Source organism: Pseudophryne corroboree, chromosome 2 (genome assembly GCF_028390025.1).
Source record: "Pseudophryne corroboree isolate aPseCor3 chromosome 2, aPseCor3.hap2, whole genome shotgun sequence".
NCBI lineage: Eukaryota > Metazoa > Chordata > Amphibia > Anura > Myobatrachidae > Pseudophryne > Pseudophryne corroboree.
The window spans coordinates 57,902,639-57,920,823 of NC_086445.1; the positions used below are offsets into that span (position 1 = coordinate 57,902,639).

Sequence of the window (18,185 nt, forward strand, 5' to 3'; positions counted from 1 at the left end):
CTGCATCAACTCCAGCAGTCTTCTGCCACCTGATAATTGCAGCCCCCCCCCCCTCCAGATCCAGCAGTTCCAAGTGTAACCTGTACTATTTATTATATTGTCGGGTTTCAACCAGGCAGAGGTTTGCAACGTTTTACCCTTTTATATCCCCTTACGTATCTAATTTGTAAAGTCCCTGCTTAGTAGCTGGTTGCAAATAACTGTCACAGTTTCCAGACCACCCAGCAGGTCACATGTTGCAGGACAACCGGCAGGTGCACAGGGAGAGCTCAGCGTCACATTTTCCATAGCACAATGGTGATGCATTGTAAATGGCAAGCGGACGTTTTGCCACAAACTAAGCAACCAATTACAATGCCAATATAATTCTGCTAATCTACAGACCAAGACCTTTAATTTGGTACAGTATACGACGTGCCCTGCTCAGACAACGGCATCATATAAATACGTCACTCATAAAAGTCATCCTTCTGCTATTATTATATAGCTGTAGCCTAATTGTCCCTTAAGCCTACATGAACAATGACAGAACCCATACAATGCTGTCATGTTGCAATAACACAGCAGCATAAAACTGGGAAAACCAGAGTAGCACGTAGTAGTAACACACAATGGTGACAGAGCGTGCTGACGAGCTTCTTCCTCCCACTCACACTATAGTACATATTACACTGACTGGGGTGACTTCACGGTTGCTAGGTAAAGTAGACGGTCATAGCAACCAATCAGAGAGCGCTGAGCCGACAGAGGATGACGTCTGAGAGTGGGCGGCTACCTCCCCGCCCAACCGCTTGCGCAACCCTCCCTCTCCCGGCCAATCGGCGGCCGCGACGAGCCCCACGTGACGGGCCGCGGTGTTTTCTCCCTTGTGGTGACCGTTCCCCCGCAGTCGCCATTTTGTCGGGGGAGAACTGCCGAGCGAGAGCTGCCGCAGCGTCCCCCCCCCCGCCAGTCCGTCCTGCTCTCACACGATGCCGGGTGCGGGGCCCCGGGTGTCCTCAGTCAGCATCCGCTAAGTCTCCCGCACCCACGGCCGAGAGTCCCGCCAGCTCCCCTCATCGCCGCAGCCTGACAGACAAGATGTCGGGGGTCGAGGCCCGTGAAGACGCGTGTCGGGATTACCAGTCGTCCCTGGAGGACCTGACGTTCAACAGCAAGCCCCACATCAACATGCTGACCATCCTGGCCGAGGAGAACGTGCAGTTCGCCAGGGACATCGTCACTCTTATCGAAGCTCAGATCGCCAAGGTTTTTATGACAAAAGAATTTTATTTTATTTCTCTAAACGATCCCCCCCACCTCCACCTCCATAACTCACCTGCCCCCCTCCCCCGCCTCACTCACCCTCGGGTCACCGAGCAGGCCACCCTCCGCCCGTCACCATGCAATCCAAAATGGCGCCGGCCCCCGTCCTCTGACATAGCCTCCTCCCCTCCCTGTATATACACCGCGCTGGGGTGGTATACGATGCCCCAGTGTCCCCGGGCTGTCATAAGCCTCGCAAGATGGCGTCTTATAGGGAGTTACCCCTGCCCCGTAGTCTGTCTACCCCCACCCTCCCTAGATCAGGGTATTACCCCCGCATGTCTCCGCTCTGCCCCCTTGGGGTGGGGTAATATGGAGGGTATCCGGCCTGTGTGGTGGTGTGCCATAATTACACCCTCCTCCTACCAATCATGGTGTTACCCAGCATGTGGTGGGTGCTGTGCTGCACGTCACCCGTCCCTGGTCTATGAATGACCCTGCTATGTGTCCTCAGTGGTGGTTGCTCCTCCTTGGGATGTCATGGGTATAGCGCACTCCCTCTGCCCTATATAGTGGTGAAGTCATGATTGTATGGCCATTCCCTCTGCGTTATGTATCTTGCTTGTTGAAGGGGTCCCCAGGATGTAACTCCAGACCTCGCTGGAGGTGCGTGTTCCCTCTATTATGTAGTTTATGGGAAAAATGGGCCCCAGGGAAGTAATTGTGCGCCCTCCCCCCAATATCCTTCCCTCTGTCGGCCTGACATATTAAATACCTGGGGGCGGTCTCGACTAAGCCATGGAGAGAGAGAAAGTACCAACCAAACAGCTCCTTTAGCTTGTCAAACACAGCCTGTAACATGGCAGTTAGGAGCTGATTGGCTGGTACTTTATCTCTCTACTAGGCTTAGTACATGGAACCCCTGTACCCTCTGCCTGTAATTGGCTCCCTGGGATCTAATCCCACACTCCAACGCTGGGGCTGTCATGGTTAGATACCTGGTCCCTCTGTTTATATCTCAAATATGGTATAGGAGTCCCCGGGATATAATAACCAACAGTCCTGCCCCCCCCCTCTTCCTCCTCCCAGAATGTCACGGATAGATGCCTATACCCTCTAAATTGCTATATTTTATATGGTGCAAGGGTACCCAAGATGGAACTTCCCCCTTGGCATGTCATGGCTCCTTTTTCCCCACTCCCTACACATTTACCTCTCACCCTGTTCTACTTGCATACAATGTAGTGGTCAGGTTAAAATGTGCTTGTCAAACTTTATATTTGATCTAGTCAGTGTTGATCTCTTATGAGCAGTAGATCTTTGGAAAGTAATGCATTGTATATATAACCCCTTCCTTGTCGGCATGTCCCCCTGTCGCTGACATCCTCTAGCCGTTAATGCTTTTCTTGCTGTACTTTGTATCCACATTAAAGCCATCCTGTGGTAGCCCAGCCGCCACGTGTGGCTCCCACATGCTCTGACCGCCTTGTTTGCACCACTGTCTTCTGAGTTATCAGTACATCTATATTTTAATAAATGGCTTTACAATGTGTGACTGGTTATGCTGCAATCTGTAAATAAAATGTATAAAATATGTATTTGTCTTTTTATTTCCCATTGTTATGTATGGTATGTGTTGTACCCACAAGGTTGAACAAAGTATCTCGTTGGGAATTGAAACTACATTTGGGTACTTCTTTTGTAGGCTGAATAAGATGTTCCTATTTCACAGTCTGGGAGTTTCATTTCTCTTGTCATGGTATTCAGTATAGATGGTTTACATATTAAAGATAATGTTCTACATGGATCAGGGTTACTTTACATAACATGTATAAAACAAATAATCTCTCAACATCATAAGGGTAACATTCTAGCTGTACTCTGTTCATAGTGGCTTTGTGGTTTCACATACACGCAGTTAATCCATTTGGTGGTACAAGTTACTTGTTCGTATCCTTACGAAGCTAGATAAACATAATGTTTGGCAGAGGGTGTCCGAACTTGGATTCGGCTTAGTAGGAGTTAAGTTACGTAACAGTATGACATCTATGTAAAGTCACATGCATTGCCTGCACCATTCTATACAAGAAGTGTTCAATACAGAGAGGGCTCACAGTCGCCAATTAACTTTGATAAAGCTAGTTTATTCCTGCTATACTAAAAGTTTGCATTGTACATTAATTTTTTTAACTTTTATATTGCTTAAATGGTTTGTTGGTGAAGGGTTCCAGTAACACATTACACAGATTAACAGCAACACATTTGTGTCAGGAATTAAAAAATATAAAATGAGCGAAACTATTTTTAAATACTATTTCTGTGAACCGTACAGCTTAACCACTTAGGAAGCAGTTTCAGGCATTCTCCCTGGGCGTGTGGGTGACCCTGTGTCACACTGAAGGTGACTAATGCCATGGAACAGGTGACAGATGTCTGGGAGGAGGTTATATCATTCTTTCCTCAGAGTATATTTAAACAGGTGAAAGATTTCTCAAATTAACTTCCAACCAATTGGACGAACACATGTTGCTGTACACATCTGGGCAGTAGCTTGGATGACGTGGAATTTCACTGCCTTTACCTAATGTGCCTTCAGCCCCTGCCAGATGGTCACAAATGTCTGTGACAGTATCCAGCGTGGAGAAATGTTTCCTCTCTCTATCTGACATTGGAGGCCATGGAAGAGACGCCAATTGCTTGTTACAAAAAAATAAATAAAAATTGTCTACAGCTTAAAACTCTCTCTAAAAACGAGAGAGAAAAAAAAGATTTGGGAACAAGTCGCTATAATAACATGATGGTAACACTTAAATGATCTGGTGTAATTGTAATCAGAAGGTCAAAAATATCTCCAGCTATCTGTGCTACAGTACACTTCAGTATGGTCCATGTAATAGCCTTGTGTCTGGGTTTGTATACAGATGGGGGTTCAGTCATGGGTTGATGGTTTTGTCATATTAAACTTATCAGTTTTCTTTTATTTAGGGGCCTAGCACTGAGAAGCTTCCAGTCATGTACCTCATGGATTCCATTGTTAAAAATGTCGGAAGAGACTATCTTGCAGCGTTTGCTAAAAACATAGTTTCCACGTTTATAAATGTGTTTGAAAAGGTATAGATTCATAATTCTTGTTTGTGACTTTTCCATGTTCACTCTAGGCAGAGTTTTAGGGGTATATTCAATTGAAGTCGAAAGCTGCCGTCTGTCAAAGACTGCATTTTTCGACTTTTTAAGGTCTGATCGTGATTCAACCTTTTTCAATATAACCCAAAATTTTTCGACTACTCGAATTCGACTTGTCGAAAAAGCATGTGGATCGGCGGAATAGCTGCTGATCAACGTGCTTGTGTCAAACTTTTTTGGCCCCGTTTCGACCATCTCAGTTCGACTTTAAAAAAAAGTCGAATGAGATAGGGACAGCAGCGCCGGAGACAGGGAGAGCCGAGGCGGGGACTGAGTGAGCAGTGCTGGAGGACAGCCACTGCTCACAGCAGCGTCCACACGGCTCCAGCAAGTGAGACATCGCTTGCTGGAGCCGGGTGGACGCGACTGTGAGAGGGGGAGATGGGGACGGAGCGGCGGCTGTGAGACAGAAGGAGCGAGCTGCGGGCAGACGGGGGAGAGCAGCGCTACAGCAGCGGCTATATAGCTGCTGCTGTAGCGCTGCTCTCCCCCGTGCTTCCCCACCCCGCATCTCAATTCCGTCTAATTGAGATGTCCATTGAATAGGCCAGGTTGGACCCATTCCGACAAATGAATGTCTGAATGGATCAGACTTCAATTGAATATACCCCTTAGTCTTGTAATAACTGGTCTGCATGTGTCTGTGGGACAAGTTATGTCTTAAGCAGGGCATACAGTGTACAATTATCCGGCAGACCATCTGTCCAATCTGGCTGGTTAAGGCCCATACACGCTAAACAAGCCCCCATCGACTCAGAAATTGGCAGCGACAGGGTGCTGGCATCGTTAAGTACATACACACTTGCCGATGACAGCGGGAAAGGGAGAGACAGCGGGGGGGAAACGACGGCTATGCTGCAGCATGGCTGTCGTTAACTAGGAGCTCCCTCGTTTGTACATGTTCAGACGAGGGAGGGGGTAGTTAACCATTTTGAGTGTAAATACTAGACGAGATTGTAAAAGATCTCGCTCAGAATGACCCTTCTGAGCGAGCTCTTATTTTCTGGTGTAGTGTGTATGGGCCTTTAGAATGAAATTCTAGTAATGTGTGGCAGCAAACGCAACCATTTGCTCCCAAACATTGGAAAACAGACACAAATGGTTGTTTAGACAAATTTGTTAAATTGTGACTTAACCAGTTTGTATGACAATTTTTGCCTGTTTTCCAGTGTGTGGGAGCACATGGTCTATTGTCATTTGCTCTCATACATTACCAGATTTTCATTCCAACCAGCCATATAATTGTATAGTGCATGTCCATATTTAGACTAGTGACCGACTATACAGGTGATTACACAACTATGCTTTCTATGGGGTTTTTCCTACCTCCCCCTTTTCCATTAATTTGTATAGACATGGTGCCTGCTCTAGAAAGTCAATACGTTTTGTTGCTTTTTTTTTTTGTCAATATGTTCTGTCCCAGTTACGTCCACTTAAAACAAAAAGTAAAAACAAAACTGGTTTAATGCATTATAGCAAATGCATCAAAATTCCTCATTTAAGTTCCACAAAGACTCCTGTTGCACTTTAAGAACACAGAGCATGTTATGTTTAGGGATTATATAGCTAATAGCCCCATGTTTAATGTAACTTTGGTACGATTTTCAAGTCTTTGACAATTTATAAAAAAAAAACTAATTTATTCTGTTTCTAGTGATGTATGCAGAACACTTATTTTAAATTTCTTAATTTAGTATGAACTGCATTTAAAATTGTTGCGTTCAGGTTGAGGATGTTTAATTTGGTCACCCATTAATGATCAGCACAGGTTGAATATTTCCTTTTCAGTTCTTTGTATGGAGTTTACATAATGGGTCATTACAGCAAAACCGCAGTACAGATTAGTATGAGTGAACATTTCCATATTCGTATGCTCACCACAGTAATGGGAACTGTCCAAACAAGAAACTGTTCTTTGCTTCTAGGTGGATGAGAACACAAGGAAAAGTTTGTATAAATTACGTTCGACGTGGGATGAGCTTTTCCCTCAAAAGAAATTATATGCACTTGATGTGAGGGTCAACCAAGTAGACCCAGCATGGCCTGTCAAACCTTTACCCCCAAATGTGAATACAGCTAGCATCCATGTGAATCCTAAATTCCTAAACAAAGTGAGTACTGTGGATGTATAATGCCCTCAGTGGTTTGCGTGCTCTGTTCTCCTGGTGGAGGTAGTTTGAGCTGTTTTCCGTTTTATGGACACTGTCTTCCTGTTTGTGTGGTGTGGTGTTTTTTGTTTTGTTTTTTAAATAAATGATCTTGTTCCTCCTATATAGCCGGAGGAAGCCCCTGCATCTCCCGTTCCGGTGCCAAAACCTGTTCCTCGCGTACCACCTGTTCCTGCTGAGGTACAGAAGCCACTTGTGTCACAGGAGCAGATGATAAGGCAGCAATTGCTGGTGAAGCAAAAACAGTTATTGGAACTTCAGCAAAAGAAGCTGGAGTTAGAATTGGAGCAAACAAAGGCTCAGCTGGTAAGTCCGTCAGGTATTAGAATTTGCTTTCTGTGTCACCTGATTTTATAAACCTTAAATAAAAATGGAGTAATGTTAAATATCCATATTTTTAGTTTCATGTTTGCTGTAACCCTGTACTCCTATTTGTTGGCTAGCACTTAGGCGAAGTGTCCCTCAGTAGGTGCACTGATAATGTACAGTGCCTTGGGGGGAAAACATCACCATTTGGAATCAACAATATTCATTGTTGGCGGAAACTGAGTGGTATGACTGTTCCCTCCGTTTCTGCACCTGGAAAAAATTACACCAGGTTACAGCTCTATATTTTTGTTTTAAATAAAAAATCTGCAGTACTTTGCTGTTAAGTATTCGTCTGATTGTGCTATTTCCCAAAGGAGATGTGAAAGGTACTTTTTTAATTGCGTGTTTCTGCATTGTGTACATCCATCTGGTTGGCATGCTAGGTTACATTCTGCTGAATGTCAGTAATGCATAGATATTTGGGAACTGGTTGCATTTAAAAGTTAGAACTAAAGCTGGGTGTATACCTTTAATATGGAATATGCCGCTTTTAAGAGCACTAAATTATGTAAACGGGCAATTTGTAACACGGTCCTTCAGCAGCGTATATTCAGTATTCTTTTCTTTGTTAGGCGAGCAGTATTTCATCTTCAGTTCCTGCAAAGCCTCCTGTTGCTCCAGAAATTCCACATGCGCCAACTAAGGCTCCACAGCCTACCTCTACACATCCTGAGAAGAATAAGACGTCTGTACCCTCTCAGCATCACATCAAGCCTCAAGTGCCAACCAGAGACCCTCGACTTAACCGAGGGACTCCACATTCAACGCATTCTAAAGACCAGTCTCATAAAAAAGAGATCAAGAACAGCACGTTAATTGCACCAGACTCTAAGCCTTTGAAACCTGCACCAAACGACAGAGTAAGTTCGTCGTCTAAACAAGAAAAGACAAAGTCAAGTGAAAAAGCACCTAAAAAAGAATCTCTGCACACAGAGCTAAAATCAAAGTCTCCCTCACCTCTGAAAGCGAAGTTCCCAAAGGATAGTAAGTCCCAAGGTGCTGATGGCCCAAGAGATGCAGATTTAAGTAGAAGAGATCCAAGGTTACGCAAACACCTCCGTGACAAAACTGATGACAAACCTGAGGAAATAAAGGAGAAAAGAAAAAGTACAGAGAAAAGGGAGGATCACAAATCCACGGAACATCGACCGTCTGCAAACAGAAATAAGCTGGCTAATGGAGTGGTGCTGAAAACGGACTCCGGCGTGAATGATGGTGATAAACAAGTTAATAAACTGGGGAGAATCCCTAATCGAAAGAGGTCACGATCTCGCTCTCCAAAGTCTCGATCACCAGTACACTCGCCCAAGAGGAGAGAGAGGCGGTCATCACCAAAGAGAAGGCTGAGAAGCTTGTCTCCCATTCCCCCTCTTCCTCCTCCTACTCCTCTCATGAAAATAGGCAAGTTGCGTCCTCCTGGAGGTAAACAGTCTCATGCAGGTGACTTTCCAGCAAGTACACGTGATGACCGGAGTAAGAGAAGTCTTAAGACTGATGTCCGAGACAATAGACGACAAAAGAAAACGTCAGAGGAGAGACAGCAGGACTCTGCACTTCATATATCTGCCAAGTCCAGTCTAGAACCGAAAGAGAATGTGGAAAACTGGCAAGGATCTAAACCCAGCAAAAGGTGGCAGCCTGGGTGGGAAGAAAACAAAACGTAAGTCCGCAATGATCACATGCTGCTTTTTGTTTTCATGTGAAATAATATGCCTTATTTAAGAGACCTGTATCTCCTCTCAAAACGTGTTCCCATGCTAACAGATATGCTTTCGTTGTAGCCTACAAAATGACCACCATCAAAGCACAAGAACTCCACATCTAAGGCGTCGGGACAGTTGGCCTAATAACAAGGGCATTCTATCTCCTCGAACACCAAAGCAACAGCCGTGGTTAAGCGTTGATGCTGACCTAAAGATCCCTAAGGAGTTAACTAGTGCAAGCAAGGGAGAATTGCTTGAAAAGGTAAACTTTGTTACAAAGCTAAGAATTGATTTAAGGGGTTTGACTGTAATATACAATGTTGGTGTTATTAGTATGACTGACTAAAATCGGTAATTATACTAGTTTCTCTAACGTCCTAGTGGATGCTGGGGACTCCGTAAGGACCATGGGGAATAGACGGGCTCCGCAGGAGACAGGGCACTTTAAGAAAGAATTTGGATACTGGTGTGCTCTGGCTCCTCCCTCTATGTCCCTCCTCCAGACCTCAGTTTGAATCTGTGCCCGGACGAGCTGGGTGCTACTTAGTGAGCTCTCCTGAGCTTGCTAAAAAGAAAGTATTTTGTTAGTTTTTTTTATTTTCAGAGAGATCTGCTGGCGACAGACTCTCTGCTACGTGGGACTGAGGGGAGAGAAGCAGCCCTACTCACTGAAGATAGGTCCTGCTTCTTAGGCTACTGGATAACATTAGCTCCAGAGGGAGCGTACACAGGATCGCACCCTTTGTCGTCCGATCCCGGAGCCGCGCCGCCGTCCCCCTCGCAGAGCCGGAAGACTGAAGCTGGTGACAGAAGCAAGAAGACTTCGAAATCGGCGGCAGAAGACTCCAGTCTTCATATGAGGTAGCGCACAGCACTGCAGCTGTGCGCCATTGCTCCCACACTAAACCCACATGCTCCGGTCACTGTAGGGCGCAGGGGGGGGCGCCCTGGGCAGCAATTAGAGACCTCTTGGCAAAAGTGGGCATATATACAGTTGGGCACTGTATATATGCATGGGCCCCCGCCATATTTTTACACAAACGCGGGACAGAAGCCCGCCACTGAGGCGGCGGGGCTTCTTCCTCGGCACTCACCAGCGCCATTTTCTCTCCACAGCTCCGCTGAGAGGAAGCTCCCCAGGCTCTCCCCTGCAGAATCACGGTAGAAGAGGGTAAAAAGAGAGGGGGGGCACATAAATTTGGCACAAAAACAGTATATACAGCAGCTACTGGGTTAACACTAAGTTACTGTGTGATTCCTGGGTCATATAGCGCTGGGGTGTGTGCTGGCATACTCTCTCTCCAAAAGGCCTTGTGGGGGAACTGTCTTCAAAAAGACCATCCCCTGTGTGTGTGGTGTGTCGGTACGCTTGTGTTGGCATGTTTGACGAGGAAGGCTATGTGGAAGCAGAGCGGGAACAAATTAATGTGGGGTCGCCGCCGACACCCGATTGGATGGATATGTGGAAGGTTTTAAATGATGATGTTACTTCCTTGCATAAAAGGTTGGATAAAGCTGAAGCCTTAGGACAGCTGGTGTCTCAGCCCATGCCTGATCCTATGTCGCAGAGGCAGTCAGGGTCTCAGAAGTGCCCACTATCCCAAATTGTTGACACAGATATCGACACGGATTCTGACTCCAGTGTCGATGGCGATGATGCAAAGTTACAGCCTAAAATGGCTAAAGCCATCCGTTACATGATTATAGCAATAAAGGATGTGTTGCACATCACAGAGGAAACCCCAGTCCCTGACAAGAGGGTTTATATGTATGGGGAAAAAAGGCAAGAGGTGACCTTTCCCCCTTCACATGAGTTAAATGAGTTATGTGAAAAGGCTTGGGAATCTCCAGATAGAAAACTGCAGATTTCCAAACGGATGCTTATGGTGTATCCTTTCCCGCCAACGGACAGGTTACGCTGGGAATCCTCCCCTAGGGTAGACAAAGCTTTAACACGCTTATCCAAGAGGGTAGCCCTGCCGTCACAGGATACGGCCACCCTAAAAGATGCTGCGGATAGAAAGCAGGAGGGTACCCTGAAGTCCATTTATACACATTCAGGTACCTTACTAAGGCCGGCAATTGCGTCGGCCTGGATGTGTAGTGCTGTAGCAGCATGGACGGATACCTTATCTGAGGAACTTGATACCTTGGACAAGGATACTATTTTACTGACCCTGGGGCATATAAAAGACGCTGTCCTATATATGAGAGATGCTCAAAGAGACAGCCTACTGGGCTCTAGAATAAATGCAATGTCGATTTCTGCCAGAAGGGTCCTGTGGACTCGGCAATGGACAGGAGATGCCGACTCAAATAGGCACATAGAGGTTTTACCTTACAAGGGTGAGGAGTTGTTTGGGGAGGGTCTCTCAGACCTGGTCTCCACAGCTACGGCTGGAAAGGCAAATTTTTTGCCATATGTTCCCTCACAACCTAAGAGAGCACCATATTACCAAATGCAGTCCTTTCGATCACAAAAAGGCAAGAAAGTTCGAGGTGCGTCCTTTCTTGCCAGAGGCAGGGGTAGAGGAAAGAAGCTGCACAATACAGCTAGTTCCCAGGAACAGAAGTCCTCCCCGGCTTCCACTAAATCCACCGCATGACGCTGGGGCTCCACAGGCGAAGCTAGGCCCGGTGGGGGCGCGTCTCCGAAATTTCAGCCACGAGTGGGTTCACTCCCAGGTGGATCCCTGGGCTATAGAGATTGTGTCTCAGGGATACAAGCTGGAATTCGAAGAGATGCCCCCCCACCGTTACCTCAAATCGGCCCTGCCAGCTTCCCCCTTAGAGAGGGAAATAATGTTAGCTGCGATTCACAAATTGTATCTTCAGCAGGTGGTGGTCAAGGTTCCCCTCCTTCAACAAGGAAAGGGTTACTATTCGACCATGTTTGTGGTACCGAAACCGGACGGTTCGGTCAGACCCATATTGAATTTAAAATCCCTGAACATATACCTGAAAAGTTTCAAGTTCAAGATGGAATAGCTCAGAGCGGTCATCGCAAGCCTGGAAGGGGGGGATTTTATGGTGTCTCTGGACATAAAGGATGCTTACCTTCATGTCCCCATTTATCCACCTCATCAGGAGTACCTCAGATTTGTGGTACAGGATTGTCATTACCAATTCCAGACGTTGCCGTTTGGTCTCTCTACGGCACAGAGAATATTTACCAAGGTAATGGCGGAAATGATGGTGCTCCTACGACGGCAAGGAGTCGCAATTATCCCGTACTTGGACGATCTCCTCATAAAGGCGAGGTCCAGAGAGCAGTTGCTGATCAGTGTAGCACGCTCTCTGGAAGTGTTACAACAGCACGGCTGGATTCTAAATATTCCAAAGTCGCAGTTGATTCCTACGACACGTCTGCCCTTCCTGGGCATGATTCTGGACACATGCCAGAAGAGGGTTTATCTCCCGATGGAGAAGGCTCAGGAGCTCATGGCACTGGTCAGAGACCTATTAAAACCAAAACAGGTGTCTGTGCATCAATGCACGGGAGTTCTGAGAAAGATGGTGGCATCATACGAGGCCATTCCTTTCGGCAGGTTCCATGCGAGGACCTTTCAATGGGACCTGTTGGACAAGTGGTCCGGATCACATCCAAAAATGCATCGGCTGATCACCCTATCCCCCAGGGCCAGGGTGTCTCTCCTGTGGTGGCTGCAGGCTCACCTTCTCGAGGGCCGCAGATTCGGCATTCAGGACTGGGTCCTGGTGACCACGGACGCAAGCCTCCGAGGGTGGGGAGCAGTCACACAGGGAAGAAATTTCCAAGGGCTGTGGTCAAGTCAGGAGACTTGCCTTCACATCAATATCCTGGAGCTTAGGGCCATATACAACGCCCTACGTCAAGCGGAGACCCTGCTTCACGACCAATCGGTGCTGATTCAGTCAGACAACATCACTGCAGTGGCTCATGTAAACCGCCAAGGCGGCACAAGGAGCAGGGTGGCGATGGCGGAAGCCACCAGAATTCTTCGCTGGGCGGAGAATCACGTAAGAGCACTGTCAGCAGTGTTCATTCCGGGAGTGGACAACTGGGAAACAGACTTCCTCAGCAGGCACGACCTCCACCCGGGAGAGTGGGGACTTCATCACGTAGTCTTTGCACAGATTGCAGGTCGGTGGGAACCGCCACAAGTAGACATGATGGCATCCCGCCTCAACAAAAAGCTACAGAGTTATTGCGCCAGGTCAAGATACCCTCAGGCGATAGCTGTAGACGCACTGGTGACACCGTGGGTGTTCCAGTCGGTCTGTGTATTTCCTCCTCTTCCTCTCATACTCAAGGTGCTGAGAATCATAAGAAGAAGAGGAGTGAGAACAATACTCATTGTTCCGAATTGGCCAAGAAGGACTTGGTATCCAGAGCTGCAAGAAATGCTCACAGAGGACCCTTGGCCTCTGCCTCTAAGACAGGACTTGTTGCAACAGGGGCCCGGTCTGTTCCAAGACTTACCGCGGCTGCGTTTGACGGCATGGCGGTTGAACGCCGGATCCTAGCAGAAAAAGGCATTCCGGATGAGGTTATTCCTACGCTGATAAAGGCTAGGAAGGACGTGACGGCTAAACATTATCACCGTATATGGCGAAAATATGTTGCTTGGTGTGAGGCCAGGAATGCCCCTACGGAGGAATTCCAGCTGGGCCGTTTCCTTCACTTCCTACAGTCGGGAGTGTCTTTGGGCCTAAAATTGGGTTCCATTAAGGTCCAGATTTCGTCCCTATCCATTTTCTTTCAAAAAGAACTGGCTTCTCTACTTGAAGTTCAGACGTTTGTAAAGGGAGTTCTGCATATTCAGCCCCCTTTTGTGGCACCTTGGGATCTTAACGTGGTGTTGAGTTTCCTAAAGTCACACTGGTTTGAGCCACTTAAGACCGTGGAGTTAAAATTTCTCACGTGGAAGGTGGTCATGCTATTAGCCTTGGCTTCAGCAAGGCGTGTGTCAGAATTAGCGGCTTTGTCACATAAAAGCCCATATCTGGTTTTCCATATGGACAGGGCAGAATTGCGGACCCGTCCGCAATTTCTGCCAAAGGTGGTGTCATCCTTTCATATGAACCAACCTATTGTGGTGCCTGTGGCTACTCGTGACTTGGAGGATTCTGAGTTACTTGATGTGGTCAGGGCTTGAAAGTTTATGTAGCCATAACGGCTAGGGTCAGGAACTCAGAATCTTTGTTTATCCTGTATGCTTCCAACAAGCTTGGTGCTCCTGCTTCAAAGCAAACTATTGCTCGCTGGATCTGTAACACGATTCAGCAGGCTCATTCTGCGGCTGGATTGCCGCTGCCAAAATCAGTTAAGGCCCATTCCACTAGGAAGGTGGGCTCTTCTTGGGCGGCTGCCTGAGGGGTCTCGGCATTACAGCTTTGCCGAGCGGCTACTTGGTCAGGTTCAAACACTTTTGCAAAGTTCTACAAGTTTGATACCCTGGCTGAGGATGACCTTGTGTTTGCTCATTCGGTGCTGCAGAGTCATCCGCACTCTTCCGCCCGTTTGGGAGCTTTGGTATAATCCCCATGGTCCTTACGGAGTCCCCAGCATCCACTAGGACGTTAGAGAAAATAAGATTTTACTTACCGGTAAATCTATTTCTCGTAGTCCGTAGTGGATGCTGGGTGCCCGTCCCGAGTGCGGATCTCTTCTGCAATACTTGTGTATAGTTATTGCTTAAATAAGGGTTATGTTATGGTTGCATCAGGGTTGATCTGATGCTCCGTTGTTGTTCATACTGTTAACTGGGTAAGTTTATCACAAGTTATACGGTGTGATTGGTGTGACTGGTATGAGTATTGCCCTGGATTCCAAAATCCTTTCCTTGTACTGTCAGCTCTTCCGGGCACAGTTTCTCTAACTGAGGTCTGGAGGAGGGACATAGAGGGAGGAGCCAGAGCACACCAGTATCCAAATTCTTTCTTGAAGTGCCCTGTCTCCTGCGGAGCCCGTCTATTCCCCATGGTCCTTACGGAGTCCCCAGCATCCACTACGGACTACGAGAAATAGATTTACCGGTAAGTGAAATCTTATTTTTATTATTCACATGTTGAGCATTGAGGTGGTTTTTTTTTTTTTTTTGCGGGGGGGTGGTCCTCTTTGTCACAGTCTTACATATATTTCTTTTTTTTTTATTATAGGCCAATGAGCGATTGGCGTCTGGGGAAATTTCACAGGAAGAATTCCTTGTTGTGGCTCATCAAATTCGGCAACTCTTTCAGTATCAAGAAGAAAAACTCCGGTGCAGTGTGTGGGACAGTCCCACGGAGGATGTCAAAGGAGGGCTGCAAAAGAAACCCCTTCTTTCCAATGCTGAATTGAATTACTACCAGCATAAAGCCAAGCTGAGAAGAACACAGGTTCAACATAACTTCTTAGAGCAAGGATTCATGGATATGGATGTGGAGGATATGATTCTTGGTTGTAATGACGTTGAGCACGATGGTAGAAGACCATGCAATTTATCTGAAAGTAGTGATCTGTTTCCAGACGGCGTCCGACGTCCTTCTCCGGTGTTGGGAGCAAGATCTCACGAGGATGACCTCGGCCATGAAAGTCACAGAAGATCAGATGATTTGAGAGAACTATCTACACTTGGTAGGTTGAACCTTACTATTTCAAAGTTTGCAATGTTGCTCATGGTTTCTTGACTTTGTTGACCTATTAAGTTTAAATTCCTTATTTATAATAGTGGTATTTTTTCTTTTTCCCCCGGAAAGGTTTAAGAGAAGAGCAGAGACCCTCCTGCAATGAACGATATTCTCACAAAAGATCTAGATACAATGATTCTGAGCAGGCCACTTTTGTAGACAATACACCATTAGGAAAAGAGAACTTACAGCATGGTAGTTTGCTTGAGGAACGCAGACCGCTGCTCGATGTCCCAACGCACTTACCTGGTAATCGAGGAGATGGCCATGGTGGTAAGGTATTTGAAGAGTCCTCCACCGTTTTGAATGTTAGAGAAAGTTCTCCTGCACAACCATGCTCCCTGTTTGATGGTGCACCAGTTAATCAAGTTGGAGGTCAGCACTTTGACACCTTAAAAGGACAGCCAGTGGATACCCATTTTGATGCTGTGGCGGGTAACTTGGCTGATGCTACCAGGTTTGAAAATATTGGACAACCGGTCAATTTACAGAGTCACACTATGCATAGGTTTGAAGGAGTGCCAAATCAAATGATTACTAATATGCCAATGAACACTCAAAGAATAGAGGGTCCTCAAGGTAATCTTTTAGGTCCACAGAGATTTGATGGTGCTCCTGGCCAACAGTTGGGTCCACCACGCTTTGAGGGTGTGCAACCATTGGACCCTCAGAGGTTTGAAGGTGGCCTAGGACCAAAAAGGTTTGATACTGGACTGCAAAATTTTGATGGGCATCAAAGATTTGAAGGAGGCTCAGGTCCCCAAAGGTTTGAAGGAACTCAAAGATTTGACAGTGGCTTAGGGCCCCAAAGATTTGAAGGTCCACAAAGGTTTGAAGGTAGTTCAGGGTCTCAAAGATTTGATCAACAAAGATTTGAAGGCTCACCCAGGCCACCATTACTGCAACAAAGGTTTGAAGGAGGACCGTGCCCACCCATTAGATTTGAACAACCAATGGGGCAGCCAATTAGATTTGATGCTGTTGCTGTTAAACCTATGGGCCCAATGAGGTTTGATGGACCACACAATCCAAGGTTTGATGGGCCTCCTGGTCCAAGGTTTGAGGGTCCTCTCGGTCCAAGGTATGATGGACCTCCGGGCCCGAGGTTTGATGGTCCGAGATTCGATGGACCGCATGGTCCAAGATTTGACGGTCCCCATGGCCCAAGATTTGATGCAAATCAACCTCCACGGTTTGATCATAGATCTAATACGCAAGCTTTAATGAGGTTTGATGGACCGATGGGGCAAGGTGGACCCAGATTTGAAAATGCACCAGTTAACAGATTTGAAAGCCAAGCACCTATCTTACCAAGATTTGATGGTCTAACTGGACAGCCTTCTCAAAGATTTGATGGCCCTCCTGGACACCAGACACCTCCAAGATTTGATGCACCAATGCAAATACAGCCACGGTTTGATGGACCTATACCACAAAGGTTTGATGGCCCCAATCAGCAGCCACGGTTTGAGAGGCCTGTTGGACACCAAGGACCACGATTTGATAATGTAAATCATCCGCCCATTGGACAAAATGCTCCACCATACTCACAAACTGGTCCATTTGTTGACCCTCAGAACATATTTCCTGGGCAACCACAAGGTATGCAATTTCAAAGACCAGATCAAAGATTTGACATGCCACAAGGGCCAGGGTTTGCTGGGCCTCCTGCACCTGGAGTGCAGTGCTTCCCCAACCAACTTCCTAGGCCATCTGCACCTTATTTTGAGGATAAAAATCAACAAGGACCTCCATTTGGAAACTTCAACATGCCTGGAAATATGCAATCAAACCCACCAGTAAGTTTTTTATATTTTGTGTGAAATTGGCTGACCAAGGGGATTAAAAATATAAAATTGGCAGCGGTTGAATTTAATCATATGGATCCTAATTCATTGTTTAAATTCACATTTTAAAGTAGGTGCATAATTTTATTAAATGTATTACTATCTATTTATTTTCTGTTCCCTGCTGGCTTCTCCAGCCTAAGCAAGTATCTCTAAATTTCTGCATCGAAGCCTCTTTTCTAATTTTAAAATATACTATTCTACAATTACAACTTTACTTATTTATGTATTACCAGTTATTTACATAGCGCACGCATATTCTGCAGCGCTTTAAAGAGCATATTTGGCCATTCACATTAGTCCCTGCCCCAGTGGAGCTTACAATCTATATTCCCAATCACATGTGCAAACTCATGCTAGGGTTAATTTTGTAAGGGTCCAATTATCCTACCAGTATATTGTGGGAGGAAACCGGAGCACCCGGAGAAAACCCACGCAAGCACGGTGAAAATACACAAACTCCACAGTTGGGACATTAGTGCTGTGAGGCAGTAATGCTAACCATTGCACCATGAGTACTGCCCAATATAGATGGCTGCTTGCAATAGATGGGAATTTGGGGGGTAATTCAGAGTTGATCCTAGATGGGGAGGGGGGGGGGGGGGGGGGGACGCCGCCCAGCACAGGGCTAGTCTGCCCCGCTGCAAAGGTACAAAAGCATTGCATGGCTGCGATGCTTTTGTACCTGACAAGTAGCTCCCTGCCAGCGCAGTTCCTGTGCGCTGGCAGGGAGCTTCTTGTCGCATCCTGGGTCCCAGCTGCCGCGGGCCGCCCCAAAACGATCCGTAGTCCGGATTGTCCAGCACCAACAGCGTTCTAACGCTGTTGGCACGCCTCGCCCCACGACTGCCTCTGCCTGTCAATCGGGCAGAGGTGATCGGAGCCAAGAGATGCTGATAGCATCTCACTGGGCTCCAGGGGTGCGCACTGCGGCCACTGCATGTGCGCACACCACAAAAAGATTCAGACTGCGATCGCTGCAGTTTGAATTGCCCCCTGTGTACAAAGCAGAAAGGTGA

At 46.7% G+C, this 18,185-nt stretch overlaps 1 protein-coding gene across 1 annotated transcript in view; it reads left to right on the top strand.

The window, feature by feature from the left end:
- Positions 1–839: 839 nt before the first annotated feature.
- Positions 840–18,185, top strand: part of PCF11 (PCF11 cleavage and polyadenylation factor subunit) — a 51,237-nt gene continuing 33,891 nt past the window's right edge. The window contains exons 1-8 of the mRNA XM_063951338.1: positions 840–1,248; positions 4,231–4,356; positions 6,354–6,539; positions 6,705–6,902; positions 7,538–8,625; positions 8,747–8,930; positions 14,810–15,266; positions 15,389–17,118. Of these exons, the coding sequence (XP_063807408.1) occupies positions 1,081–1,248; positions 4,231–4,356; positions 6,354–6,539; positions 6,705–6,902; positions 7,538–8,625; positions 8,747–8,930; positions 14,810–15,266; positions 15,389–17,118 (4,137 nt within the window). The 5' untranslated portion in view covers positions 840–1,080. The remainder of the gene's footprint in view (positions 1,249–4,230; positions 4,357–6,353; positions 6,540–6,704; positions 6,903–7,537; positions 8,626–8,746; positions 8,931–14,809; positions 15,267–15,388; positions 17,119–18,185) is intronic.